The sequence below is a fragment of the Ambystoma mexicanum genome, chromosome 3p (assembly GCF_040938575.1).
Source record: "Ambystoma mexicanum isolate Mex_15411 chromosome 3p, UKY_AmexF1_1, whole genome shotgun sequence".
NCBI lineage: Eukaryota > Metazoa > Chordata > Amphibia > Caudata > Ambystomatidae > Ambystoma > Ambystoma mexicanum.
The window spans coordinates 533,933,236-533,946,338 of record NC_090925.1 but is presented as its reverse complement, the minus strand read 5'-3'; the positions used below and the strand labels follow the sequence as shown (position 1 = coordinate 533,946,338).

Below are 13,103 nucleotides of genomic sequence, written 5' to 3'. Positions count from 1 at the left end.
ACACTGCTTTCCTTTGCCAGTACTGCCTCATATAGCCAGTTACTGCAGTCTTATAACTTCCAGCTCACCAAATGCCAGATACGGTCATAATATGTTAATGATATCTTATATGACAGGCACTGCGATAAATTGCTACTACTAAATGCAGGTACTTCGACCATATGCCAAGTGCAGCCTCATTCGCCCAAGTACTGACATCTTATGACAGGTAAAACACTTGATATGCTAGTTACATTATTTGGCGTGTTTGTTTTTATATGATGCAAAGTAGATCAGCTCAATTTGAGAAGTTAAGAAAAATAAAAATGAGACCCACTGAGGTAACGTGATTTGCCAAGGATAACACATGTTGGTGAAGTGGAGAAGCAAAGTTTTGAGCCCATGTGACCTGCTTCACTGTCTCCAGTTTGCCCAGGAGACTCCATCTCTTACCATGCCATCTTTAGTTTTACAACACCATGCTACGGTGTCTGCAAAGTGTTCTTTCATGGCAAAACAATAAGGGTTATGTCTGGAAGTTTTAGAATGATTCTTAATTTCTGGAATCACTCTGGGCAACTTTCCTATTCATCGTTCATCAGCCTGCTGACCCATGAGAGAAAGGGGGAAGACAATATGCAAATCAAGCTAGGTCCAACCCTTAAAAGGGCAGTCCAGTCCACAATGCTGGGTCACATCCCTTCTGAACCAGACAACAAGAAACTTCCAGTCATGTTTCGGCCTTATTGGGTGTAATCAGTGAAGTTTACGTTGGGTCTCTAGACCCAGCATGCTCAGGACCCATATCTGGGTATACTCAACCCACATAGGGCTATTACAGCAAAGGAAAAGAGGTGTTGACCCGAAGGTTTAGAATTAATCTTAACCTCTGTTATTTTTCTTCAGCCTGCCAATTCATTACAGAATTGGGAAAGACCATATGCAAACCAAGCTTTGCTCCACCCCTAATGGGACACTCTAGCCTGAACTGCTTGGTAACATAGCTTTTCCACAAAACCACAAGCAACCCCAGACATGTTTCATCCTCATTGGGCATCATCAGTGAGGAGTAGCATTGGTCTCAAGGGCCCAGCAGGTTAGGCATCAATGTCTGGGCATACCCTTCCCATTCAAGGTGACTTAGAAAAACAGAAGAGGCAAAGGCTGGAAGGTTTAGAATTGATCCATATGGGCAACCATCCAAACCATTGTTCTTCAGCCTGCCAAGACGATACAGAAAGGAGAAATGCCATAAAGAGATCAGGCTTCATCCCAAGGTTGCATCGCACTGATGATGACCAAAGTGGCCAACAAATGACTGGCGCCACTTGTGGTCTTTTGCCGAAGGTATGCTGTCAAGCAGGTCGGGCTGGACTTCCGCTTTTGGGCTGGGACCAAGCATATTGTCTAGGATTCCTGGAGAAGATCCGATCCAGCGTCACCATGTGTTTGCTCACTGACTTCGAGCAGAGGCTCGGACAGGGACAAAAACGTTTCCTCTGCACCATTGAAAAGTGGCTTACAGCCACACATAGCAATTTGTGACAAGATAATTAGTACACGGAGACACATTGTTGATGCACTTTGTAGTGAAAAGTGCACCGTATGTCAGAAACATTGGCTAAAAATAATAAATGTACAGTTAATTAAGCCCTCAAACAAGCACACATTGGGCAACGTAACTGTCCCACCTCTGCCTTTTGAGTTTCCCCTTCTCTCATTGCCCTATTGTCTGGTGGGTTGCCCAAGCCTGCCTTTAGAAGGCTCTTTTTACAGCTCCAGTGTTGGCATAATCAAATTTGAAATCTCTGAATATAAGTGCAGTCTAAGTTCAGGGTCATGGTATGGCGCCAGGTGCTTTCAACTCTTTCAGTTGAAATGGGCATCAAGCCTCAGGGGAGCCCTGAACAGTTGGCCCTTTTTTGCAGCCTATAAAGCGAAATAAGTATTTATGCCATACATTAAATGTCTGCACCTTGCAGGCTGTCTTTGCTCGACCTCTCTGCCTGGTCACACCCTTCGGCCTTGCAGTACCCAGCAGTGTTCTTGTCACCTTGCTTCCCTTATACTCTGGGATTTTCATACTTTGGTATCAAGAATGCCTATTGGGACCTCTTAACTTGTCATTTAGAGTTCCAGATCTCCTGCTAGCTGTCTTTCTTTGTTCTCCTGAGCAGAGGCCAATTGGCCTTTACCTGACAACATGCAGCTACCCACCCCCTCCCTACATTTTTTTACCTAGTAGTTTTCTACTGAATGAAGCCACAAGCAGGGGCTGATAGAATACACATACATCTGTTTTAAACCGTGAAACCCCCAGCTGCCTCAGACAGGTTTTTTCAGCTGTGGACGAGCACCCCCCAACATAATGTTTAAATGGGCCCCCACGTTACCCCACATATCTTCAGTCAGCTCTTTGTTCTGATGTACAGTCTCTTCTTGCCTCCGAAAACGGCAGCATTTTGATCTCCAGTTTACTTTCTGCCAGTGGTGAAGATTCCAGGACAAATAGGTGCCAGTCCATCCGACTGGGCGCTGGAAATGCCCCAGGATCAGCTTTTCTCAGCAATAACCCCCTTTCAGCCCCCCCCACCCCACCTTTACGTCTGGTGAAACACAGACCTCCACACAGAAATGTCTCGCGGTTGGGGGGTGATATTCCTGAAGGGAAGGGAATATTTTTGCACCCTGGGCTTTTGACAATTATTATTACCTTTAGGCAGTGAATCTGCTATCTGCCCTCGGGCACTGGCCATGCTAGGCTGGGTAGTTGCTTGAACTCTCATTTCTATAATACCGTGTCTTACAGTTTCCATAGGTGACGATCTGTTGCTTAGAGAACGCTCCTTACGGCTATAGATAGCTCAGATGTTAAGCATGGGGGATGGACATAGGAACATCATGCACCAAGCAGGGTTGGATCCGGTGTTAGCCCAGACTCAGCCCTTCTTCCCTCCAAGGTTGATTCGTAGATTTCCACTCAAATGGTCGTGTTAACGTTTTTTATTACAGCGCTATGAAGCTGGCATGAAGCACTGGCTACAAATGCACATGATTATTTAACAGTTAACTATACTCTCACCTTTGAGATACGATCTATGTAAACCCTATACAATCCCATTTCAGACCATCCAGCTGCTGCAGTATTCCGTCTCTGTATTCTCATCTCTGAGTTCCAGTGTAGCACAGCACTGCATTGTCAGTCGTGCATTTAGCTGCACTTGCAGCTCTCGTATAGTTGCACTTCACTTTCAGAGTTTATTTGAATTCTAAATTCTTCTGAACACATTTTTCGATTGGCATGTCCTTTTCCACATTAGCTACTGCCCTATCCATACAAATACATACAAGTACATCTAGGTACCACTACATACAACCCCCAATTTAAGGTAAAGCAATATCTTCACCTAATCCAGCAATGCTCCATGATGCGCGTTTTGATTCCCATTATGACAAATTGTGCACCTAGCAGTGCTGACCGAACGTGTTCTTTGATTTATAGAATCAATTAAATTGCATATGTGTTTTTGTTCCTGCAAACCTTTGGAACATGTCCGTTGATTTCATCTGGGGAAGTTCGAGGTCACCAAGGGGTAACAATTAGCAGCCAACAAGGGAGCCCTGGCTGCTGCCATCCCAGGATGGCGTACCAGGGATCAAGAGAGGTACAGAGTGCTTTTAAGAGGTGTGTGGGGGCTGGAAACACAATAGCGTCCCATGAAAATGTGAAGCACATTTTGGAACATTTTCCCAAGAATTTTCATGAGACACTTTTGGGGGTGCTTTGCACAGCGTTGGCCTTGTGTGTGGGTGGTGCCTGCCTATAACAACACCTCTTGGGTACTCTGTGAGGACTTTGACTATCCGCACAATGGGTGTGTGCTCGCCTGGGCTTTTAAAACAAAGGAAATTGAATGATGGTAAACCTCTGGGAAATTTGTGGGGCTAATCCGCACAGATTTTCCTATGTTCACTGCACAACATATGCAGAGTCCTGTGTGCTCTGGGTGTACAAAGCCTACAGGCACAGTCCCCCTCTGTCATATTTAGTTGGGATGTGACAGGAAGAGTACAAAATGCATCTCCAGAAGGGGGAGGGCAACACCTTCCCCTTGCCATTTCCAGCCTAATGGCACGCGCTACCCTTCTTGGCGTTTATGGAGGGAGTGGAAACTAAGACGCCATTGAATGTTCCACCGTTCTCTTTTTCACTTCCTGGTGTGTGGGTCTAGTATATTTTCCTTCACGGAAGCTTCGTCCCTATAAAACACGCCCCGCCATTGCAACAGCGCGTTGCAACCCTTCGCTTGTCCCTGGGTCTACACGCTGTGCTTTTTGCTGTATCTCTGAGTTACTCTCTAGACTTGCTTTCCAGCCCTTTGCCTACCTTGTTCTATTCATTTTTTCTTCCACAGCTCATTTGCTTTCTGTGGCTTCAGAGCAGCCTGCCGTTCTCCTTCAGCTGCAGATTCTTTGTTTGTTTACCTTTTGGTTTTGGTTCCCTTTCAGTGCCTACCTTCTTTCTCTTACTTCCGGGTCTCGCCCCGTCTCATCTTCTACTTACCTTCTTTCGTTGCTCCCTTGCCACAACCTTGCTGTCTGTTCTGTTCCCTCTCGTTTCCTACCTTCCTTTTTCCTTCTTCTTCCGTACCTGTATCGGTTTCTTTTTCCCTCCATTGGAATTCCTACTTACCCGTGGGCTTTACACTTGCCCATACTCATTTGGCTCCTTTGTGGAATCCTTCGGACTCCAGTACTCCTCAGTGCTCCTCAAGTCTTCTCATCTAGTGACAATCCATCTTTTTGGTCCGATTCCTTCCCTTGGAAGCTCATCAACTACAACTGCATCAATATACACTTTCATCCAGTCAAGTACTCCATTACACCTGAGAGGTTATTTCTTCCTTGGACTTTTTCCTCTCATTGGCTCTCGCAGGAAGGGGTCCCCTGCTGATCTGCTCTAACGAGACGGCAGGGTGGCATCTACCCGAGGGAGGCCGTACCTCTACAAGAAAAACATCTGTTACGAAGGAGAAAGCATACAACATCCTGAGAAGTTACAGGTGAGGAGGAGGGGGAGTTTGGAGTGTGTGAGAACCGAGAATTCACCAACCCTACAAAGCGTGATACCTAATTAATTAACAAAGGCACCATGAATCTACCCTGTAGCTGGGGCCAGCACTTTGCATACCAATGAGAAAGTAATTCAAACACGCCCACATGGGGCCTGGCTACAGAAATTAACAAAGGAGACAGGAAACCACAACAACATTTCATATGCAACTGTGTCAACCTGATGCCATCTCCCACTCTCAGTACCAATTAACACTGACATGTCTTGTCTGGGACTGCATGTTTACAGTAGTCATCCCTGCATGGGGACCCGATTCAGAGGGCACAAGTATGTGCTTTGACGGAGACAGAAAGTCTGGTCTCACCGCAGCTTCAAGGGAGACCTGACACTTTAATTAGGAAATACAGTGACCTCCATTAACCAGAGGGACCCTTTATCCAACAGACAGGAAGGTGGGTGGGACTTAGTATTACATGTTTTCACCCTTTACCTTTTCTGTTGCAATGAACTCTGCTTATGACCTCGCGCATACAGGAAATTGTTGATGGAGACCCAAGATTTGTGCATTAAGGTAGGCTTAGCCTACACCAATCAAAGTAGTCAATTTGGCTTTAAAAGAGGGCATAGCCCCTCTTTTGGCAGATCATCTGAAGGCTTCACCAGAAGCAGAAGGAAGAACTGATAATTGAACCCTTGCTGAAAGTACAGTCTGCCTTACATCTTCTGGCAGTAAAGGAAGGCCAGAACCTCCAAGAAGGAAGCAAAATCCCTCCCCTAAACGTCTCCCAGGGAACAGAGGGAGATACCGAATCTAGAGGACCCTTCAGCAGCTCCAGAACCGCTACCCAGCCAGCACACAGCGTGCCCTTATAGGCTCTGCAGCAAGCTCCCTAGGTGGGACATTCTAGAGAGTCTCTGAACCTGAAATCAAGGACGGGGCAGCTGCCTGCAACACCCACCCCAGATTTCGGCTGTCCACCTTAAAGGATGAAGCAAGCCCATTGAAGAAGCTAGGAGAAGTGCATCGACAAGCCAGTCGAGTTCTCAAGCTGCAATCGTCTGCAACACTGATTGTTGTTATGCCGCAGTCACTCAAAGCCACCCAAGATGGCTTCACCAATGCTTTATAACTGCTGAAAAGCACTGAGACAACAATTCCTGACCCTGAGCCACCATGTAGGCCAGCTTGCAGCCATCCAGCCAGCTTTGCTTGCTGAACTGTTTACCGCATGATCCCTGCATCTGTCTCCCATCTTGAACTCTATTACAGAAGCTGCAAAGCACCCAGAAATCGACTCGATCCTATCCAGCACCAAGAACACCTGCAAGTACAAGGTACATTGTGGTTCTGTCTCCCTGGTCCTTCTCCAAAGGCCTCTAGAGACATTTTCAGACCCATTCCTCCCTTTGTGCTGAAGCCAAGTATCCTTGAACTGCTGTGATTATTTACTATACTGACCACCCTCCTGTCAGTATGCAGAATGCATCCCTTTTCCTTCTTTGAAACTGTGTGTCCTCTGCATTCCTTTACAGGTTGGGCTGTATTTCATATTGTTGCTAGAACTGTCAGTTGTGATAATAATAAAGTAGATATGTATATACAAATTTGACTGGACAGTCCCTTTTATCATTGGGTATTAATTGTATTTTCATCATGTTGCAACTAACCGACGATCGACGACCTTTTGGAGATAAACCTGCTGGTCTGTCCACGTTGCTAAAATTGGACAAGAATGTTTATAATTTGCTTGTGTTTCAAATTTGTTCGGATCTCTTCTGGTGTACTAGCGGTGTGGCGCTGGTTGATGGTTTAGAAACCAATATTCATCCCTGGACCACTGGTGCCCCGGAAGGTGATTCGTCACATACTCTCTGTTTCCGCCTCTGAGTTTGCCACCATGGGATTCTGTTTTTTTTTTTTTGTTATCTCTTGGTGCTTTCTGCCTGCAATAACGCGTACACCTCATTGCAGGCATACTGCCTGCTTTTCTCTCTTCCAATGTCAGTACTATGATGTTTAGGAAATTGTCTGCATTTGAGCTCACTGGGATCTTTAGGATGTCATCTTTGTGTGTCTGTGATTATATAGAGAAGTCATATATAAGCAGGTCCCAGCCTTCCATCAATTTGGGATTCTTTGAATGGCCAGTGTTGTGCAAAGCCATCTGACATTGACTTATTGAGCCAGGCTCCGCAGCATTAATGCTGCCTTCAATAAACGTGGGGAAAAGGGTGTCCTGTACAAAGCGCATCATTTTCACTTTCCAGAGAGGCCTCTATATTTCTGGACTGTAATCCTTGATTCTGCCTTCACGTTCAACTGCGTGATACTATAATTTACAGTCACACTAGTTGACTTGCTTTGTTTCTAAAATTCTGCCTGCTAAAGTTGACTGAACACTGGACTCGGTGATACTGGGCCTCATTACGACCCGGGCGGTAAGGGGTTTACGCCAGCGTTAACAGCGCCGACCCTTACCGCCTGATTACGAGGTCCCTTAGCGCCATGGTGATTTTAACGCCTGCTTTTTGCAGGCGTTAAAATCCATGGCGCTAAGGGACCATGGAGATAATTACGCCACCGTAATTTACGGTGGCGTAATTAACGCCTTCCCCACTCCCATTATGCCCTATGGGGTAAGAATGGGAATGGGGAAGGGTAAAATGGGGATTGGGGACTTACCGCCCCGCCAAGGTCGGAATGGGGCGGTAAGTCCGCCAACCACCATGGCGGAGTTGGCACCTTAGCGCCATGGACCATGGTGCTTATAGCGCCATGGTCCTCCGCCAAGGTCGTAATGAGGCCCACTGTGTATTGAAGTTTGCTTGCAAGTCCTGTTTAGTGTATTGCTGTTTCTTTCAGTATTTGACCATACTCTCACGCTCTTTGCAATACGGTACACCAGCAGAGGCATTTGATGGCACCTACATCTCTGAGTACCGCGAGTTCGAGTCTCGCAGGCTCATGTTAATTAGCGCAGGTAAGTCATTTGAGCCCACCAGATGCTTCATACTCCTTTGCAGCTGTGACCTCAATCAGCATCATGAGGATAACTGCTGTATACTCATGTGTGCTGCTGGGCAATGATCGGTAATGACGGATATAATATAAAAAACATGACCACCGCAATAAATATGGATCCCTTGGGACTCTGCCTGCCCTTTTCGATCCAAGTGAGAAACCATAGGCAAGTACTACTGTCTGTCGTGCTTAATTTGGAGGAACAAACTATGTTCTAACTCACCCATGACACGTCAGCATGGGCCGCTCCCCAACCACTGTTGCCTCCACCCACGGCTGCTCCCCATGCTGTCAACATATATGGGGTTAAAGCTTCAACTACCACCGGTGTATTGTGGTTGACGGATGTACTCACTACGGCACAGGTGTGATTTACAAATGCCAATCAACATACACATATAATAGCATACTTGTGTCTTCACATGAGTCACGTTTAAGTGTGTCTTTAAATTCAACTATCATTTACGTTTTTCTCTGATTCCATAAGGGTTTATTATGTGGCTGGCAGTTAAAATAATAAAGTTGCCAAAACACCACCTCATAAACAAACTGATTCTGAGATAATAAGTGCCGGGGCTGAGCCCTGGCAAACACCCCCACAAATTAAGCACTGTACTGCCTGCCTGCATCCACCTATCACACATGCCCTTGCATCGCGCCAAAGTTCCCGTCATCTTGTCCGAGGTATACCGCATGCCTGTGGTGAAAGCAGCAGGGTTTTTCCAGCTGCATGCTATGACTCTCTGATCTGTCTCAGTCACATTTGTCAGTGGAACCGCATGAAGGTGAAAAGCTCCAACACCTGGGAAATGTTCAAGTAGTGCTCCTTGTGGAAGCTGGTCCACATAGCTCAGGAATAGCCTCTGTGTCCAAAAATCCCTGCGACCACAACCCACTGTTCACAAATCTCTTCAAACTTCCTATTTATTTATTTATTTTTTATATACTTTTAGCCAGCAGCTCTGTATATCCAATATAACATTACAAACATACACATCAACAAAGATAAAATTCCATAGAATCCAGTAAAATCTGTTGACAATTTGCATAAAACGACATACATATCCTTACATGGAAACATATGAGCACAGTAAAAGTTCAAAATCGGTGCATCCTCCTGGATCCTTTGTGTTCCTCAGAATGTACTGCCTCTGTCAAATTCACTTCTGTGCAAGTACCACCGCAATTGTCCATGCCAATTTAGAAACAATGGTAATAGTCTAGCTTCAGTTTGCTACACAGGCGACAGTTTTAGCTTTTTTCGTTTCCTGCCTTTCATTAGCTATTTGCAAACACCTCACATGCCCGATTTCGGCATTCAAATAGCCAATAATACTACAACTGATCCAGTTCGATTAGTCCCTAACTGGAAAAGGAAAAGCATTATCAGCACTGTGCTACTGATATGATATGACATGATATGACATTTATAACGTGTTCTAGGTGCGAGACCAGAGGTCGGCAACCTTTGACTCGCCTGATGTTTTTGGACTACAACTTCCCTCCGCCCCAGATGGCATAGTCAGTCCTATGGGTCAATGGGAGCCGTAGTCTCCTATGGGTCAATGGGAGCCGTAGTCCAAAACATCTGGAGAGACACAAGTGTCAGAGCCTTGCTCTAAACAGACAAGTCTTATCAGAGCACACCACTGATACCTCACTTATCAACTGGTCAATATGTCATCATTTTCAATCTCTAGTCCAATTCCTTAGAGCCTGTACAATTGTTCTACTCTAAGTAATTTGCAAACAAGACCCACTCCCAAAGAATTGTGCTTAACTTTTACATTTTTTCACAATATTTTAAAATTCTGTGGCAGTGTGGGACCCACAATGATGGTTGGTGCTGCTAGTGTGAGGCCTTCCACATCCCCTGTAACACAAAGCGGTCGATCGGGACGTGGGCGGTTACTTAACCAACACATAACCGGTTGATTAAATTTAGCCTAAATTCCAGAAAAAACAATTCCTCCATAATGGGAATGTCAAATCCACCATGTACCAATACATTCAAGCCCTTTGCATTGCTCTGCCTGCGTGGATGAGTTTTCTTTGCACAGTATTTACGATTTTGCAGATGTATAGCTCTCTAAATCTGGTGGATCTTTTGAATGCAGACTTTGACGGCATTGTGATTTATGTGAGCAATAGCCTGTGTTATCCACACCGAGTCGTTTCACGTCAGTGAAACAGAAATGAAAGTTAAGGTCGCCTTAGGACAGAAGGCTCTCCCCACAGGGAACACCCTTGGTGACAGTCAGTGTGGACTTCCAGTGGGATATCTTAACCAGTTTAAGTGGCTGCCCATCACTGCCGCTGGAGGACGGGTAGGCTGGGCCTGATCTTGTGGGGCCATGCCCCACATATATCCACCCCCATTGCGTGAATCCAGATATCCCAAAAGCCAACGTGGTGTTACAGAGCTGTAGCTGACAAGAGAAAAGCTCTCCAGAAAAGGATATGCCTTGATGATCCGATTCTAAGCTTTTGCCCATCGTGATTCCCCAGGTGAGCGGACGGGTGCTGAAATTGGAAATTAAGATTTTATAGACATGAGAGACAGCATCCATGAACAGTGTCTGAAATTTGAGAATCAAACACTGGCTCTGGAAGGGTTCAAAGTTCCACATCTCAACATTATGATAGATTTTGGGACCAAAAGAGTTAGCATGATGCCTCAATTGAGCCCACAAGCCTATTAGAGACTGGAAGACACAGTGAATTTCAGAGTGGGGACAGATCAACAATGCTGAGGCTGAACGAAAGGGTACAGTGCCATAGATTGAAGCAGGGGTCAGCAACACCTTTGCCTATACAGATGTTTAGAATTACAAGTCCCATCAGCCCTAGTCAGCATTGTCAATAGTCAGGGACCATAAGAGTTTTAGTCCAAAACATCAGGTGTGCCATGGGTGGCAGACCCCTGCCTTAGACATTTAGCCAATACTGAGTGTGAAATGTACTGTTGTGTTAAGGGATGACAGCCGGCAGATACTAAGACTGAAGTAGGCTCTATGGTGCGAAGCGGCGACAGCCAGCAGGTACAGAAATATGGAGATGGTCTGGCGCATAAGCTTAGACAGTCCGCAGATCACTGATACCAAACTAGGGTATATGGTGCCAATCCGTGACCGTCAGCAGAGACTGGACCGCTTTGATGGAATTGCCAATGCTGCTCCAATGTTTGCTGGTAGCCAGAGCCCTGCCAGGATAAGTCATCCTGCTGGGATTGCCCTCGTTCGAGCAGGTGGCATGCTGCATACTTATTTACTGACTACGCGCCACGGGCACATTAGCAGCTTCTTTTGATGAGTGATCAGAAGAAATAATTAGCTCTAAATACTTGTCCAATTACTATATTGCAGTGTGTAATGTAGGAACGGCACGAAGAGAGCATTGCAGAGGCATTTCATAGGCTCGCCTATTAACTCTTTCTCCATCGGGACGCTGGAACTCCCAAACAAACAGGTGTTTAGATATTTACAATGGCATGGGACTTTTTTCTATTCAAAAAGGTTCAACTCTCGACAAAGTCGAAAGCAATCTTTCCAGATGTATGGGTCCAGGCCTGCTCTATTGTGTGCTATTTGGCAGCTCATACTCCTAGCACCTGATGTTGCTACATTGAGTGCCCACATACCCCAGAGCATTTTCCCGAGCACTCACCTCCAGCCATGGATGAAGTCTCTCTTGATCTGTCCGGATGAAGTCACTCTTGATCTGCCCTAGGAAGCTGGCGCGGTCTCCGACTGATGTCCCGAGTGGAGAGAGTAGGTCTTAGCACTCAAGCTGCCTCCTCTTTTATGCCTGGACCTAAGCTGAGGGAGGAGCCCTGGTGAACGTCATCCTCTTGTCATTATTAAGACCTGACCATCCCTAATGCATTGCTCACCCTGCAACTCCGTCTCTGCTTCCTCCAAAACTCAAGGCTGTCGGCTCACAGCTTTTATTCAACACATCATCAGCTACAATAAATCCATGCTTCCAAGGAGGGGCCCTTGTCTTCTGATGGATTGGAAGGTGTGTGATCCCTTTGAAAAGTCTTGCTTTTTGACTTTTCTATGGAGATTTTTGGGAGATGTCGGTGTTCATCCTCTTTTTTTTTTTTTAATATCCCATTCAGCGTTTGAGATTATCCCGAGTTTTCAATTCTTTGGTCTGCTGACACATTTACACAGCTTTCAAATATCAATCAGTGGATACGATTTCATTTCGAATTTGCCAAGTCTATGTTTCGAGGAACATAACTAATAGGCAATTAAACTCCAGTTGCTCTCTGAACCTATTTGCGTACCTCTACCGAGTGAATTGGGTTGTACCTTGTTAACTGTGATATATATAGATTGCCTATTAAAGTTTATGTCACTCACCCCTGTAGTTGTGACTGAACGGGACACATCTGGAATATAGGATATGCTTATATCGTTTTACCCCATCATTTTTTGAGTTGACCACCTGCTGTTCTGAGTACAATTGTGTCGATGAATATATCACTGTAATGCTCTGTTTACCATTACCTGCTGTTGGTTTACGAAAAAAGCCTTAATTCCAAATAATTTTGGTAAAAGCCAGTGAGACGAGGGTCCTGTAATAGTGTTAAAGCAACAAATGATGCTCCAAGATCATCTGAAGACTCACAAAGGATGTCACTGCCCCCCCCCCCCACGTGCGTCAGAGAAGTCCCCCATCCGCTTAATCTCTGGGTGTCATGAGCTTCCTCTTTGTACTACTCCAGGTTCATTTCTGAGGTTTTCAGTGGCAAATACATCTGAAGCCAGAGAAAAAGGAACGGGGAGGCTGTTCTGGGGGGTTTTCTGCTTCAAACAATTTGAATACACAGATGGATCAAGCTGCCTCCAGGCTGATGAAGATGGGTCTCTGTTGATGAAGACTCTTCACAGTGATCTCGCAGGAGGGTTCAGACTGATAAAATAGATGGAGAATGCCCTGGCCGTCTGTCTCCATGACCCCCATATAATGGTGTCAGCTAATATTATCCCACCAATAGTATCACCATATATATAGTCG

At 45.6% G+C, this 13,103-nt stretch overlaps 1 protein-coding gene across 1 annotated transcript in view; it reads right to left on the bottom strand.

Moving 5' to 3' along the window:
• LOC138579565 (protein-glutamine gamma-glutamyltransferase 5-like) overlaps positions 1-11,827 on the bottom strand; it is a 115,562-nt gene extending 103,735 nt beyond the window's left edge. The window contains exon 1 of the mRNA XM_069649843.1: positions 11,742-11,827. Within this exon, the coding sequence (XP_069505944.1) occupies positions 11,742-11,751 (10 nt within the window). The 5' untranslated portion in view covers positions 11,752-11,827. The remainder of the gene's footprint in view (positions 1-11,741) is intronic.
• Between the last annotated feature and the right edge of the window lie 1,276 nt (positions 11,828-13,103).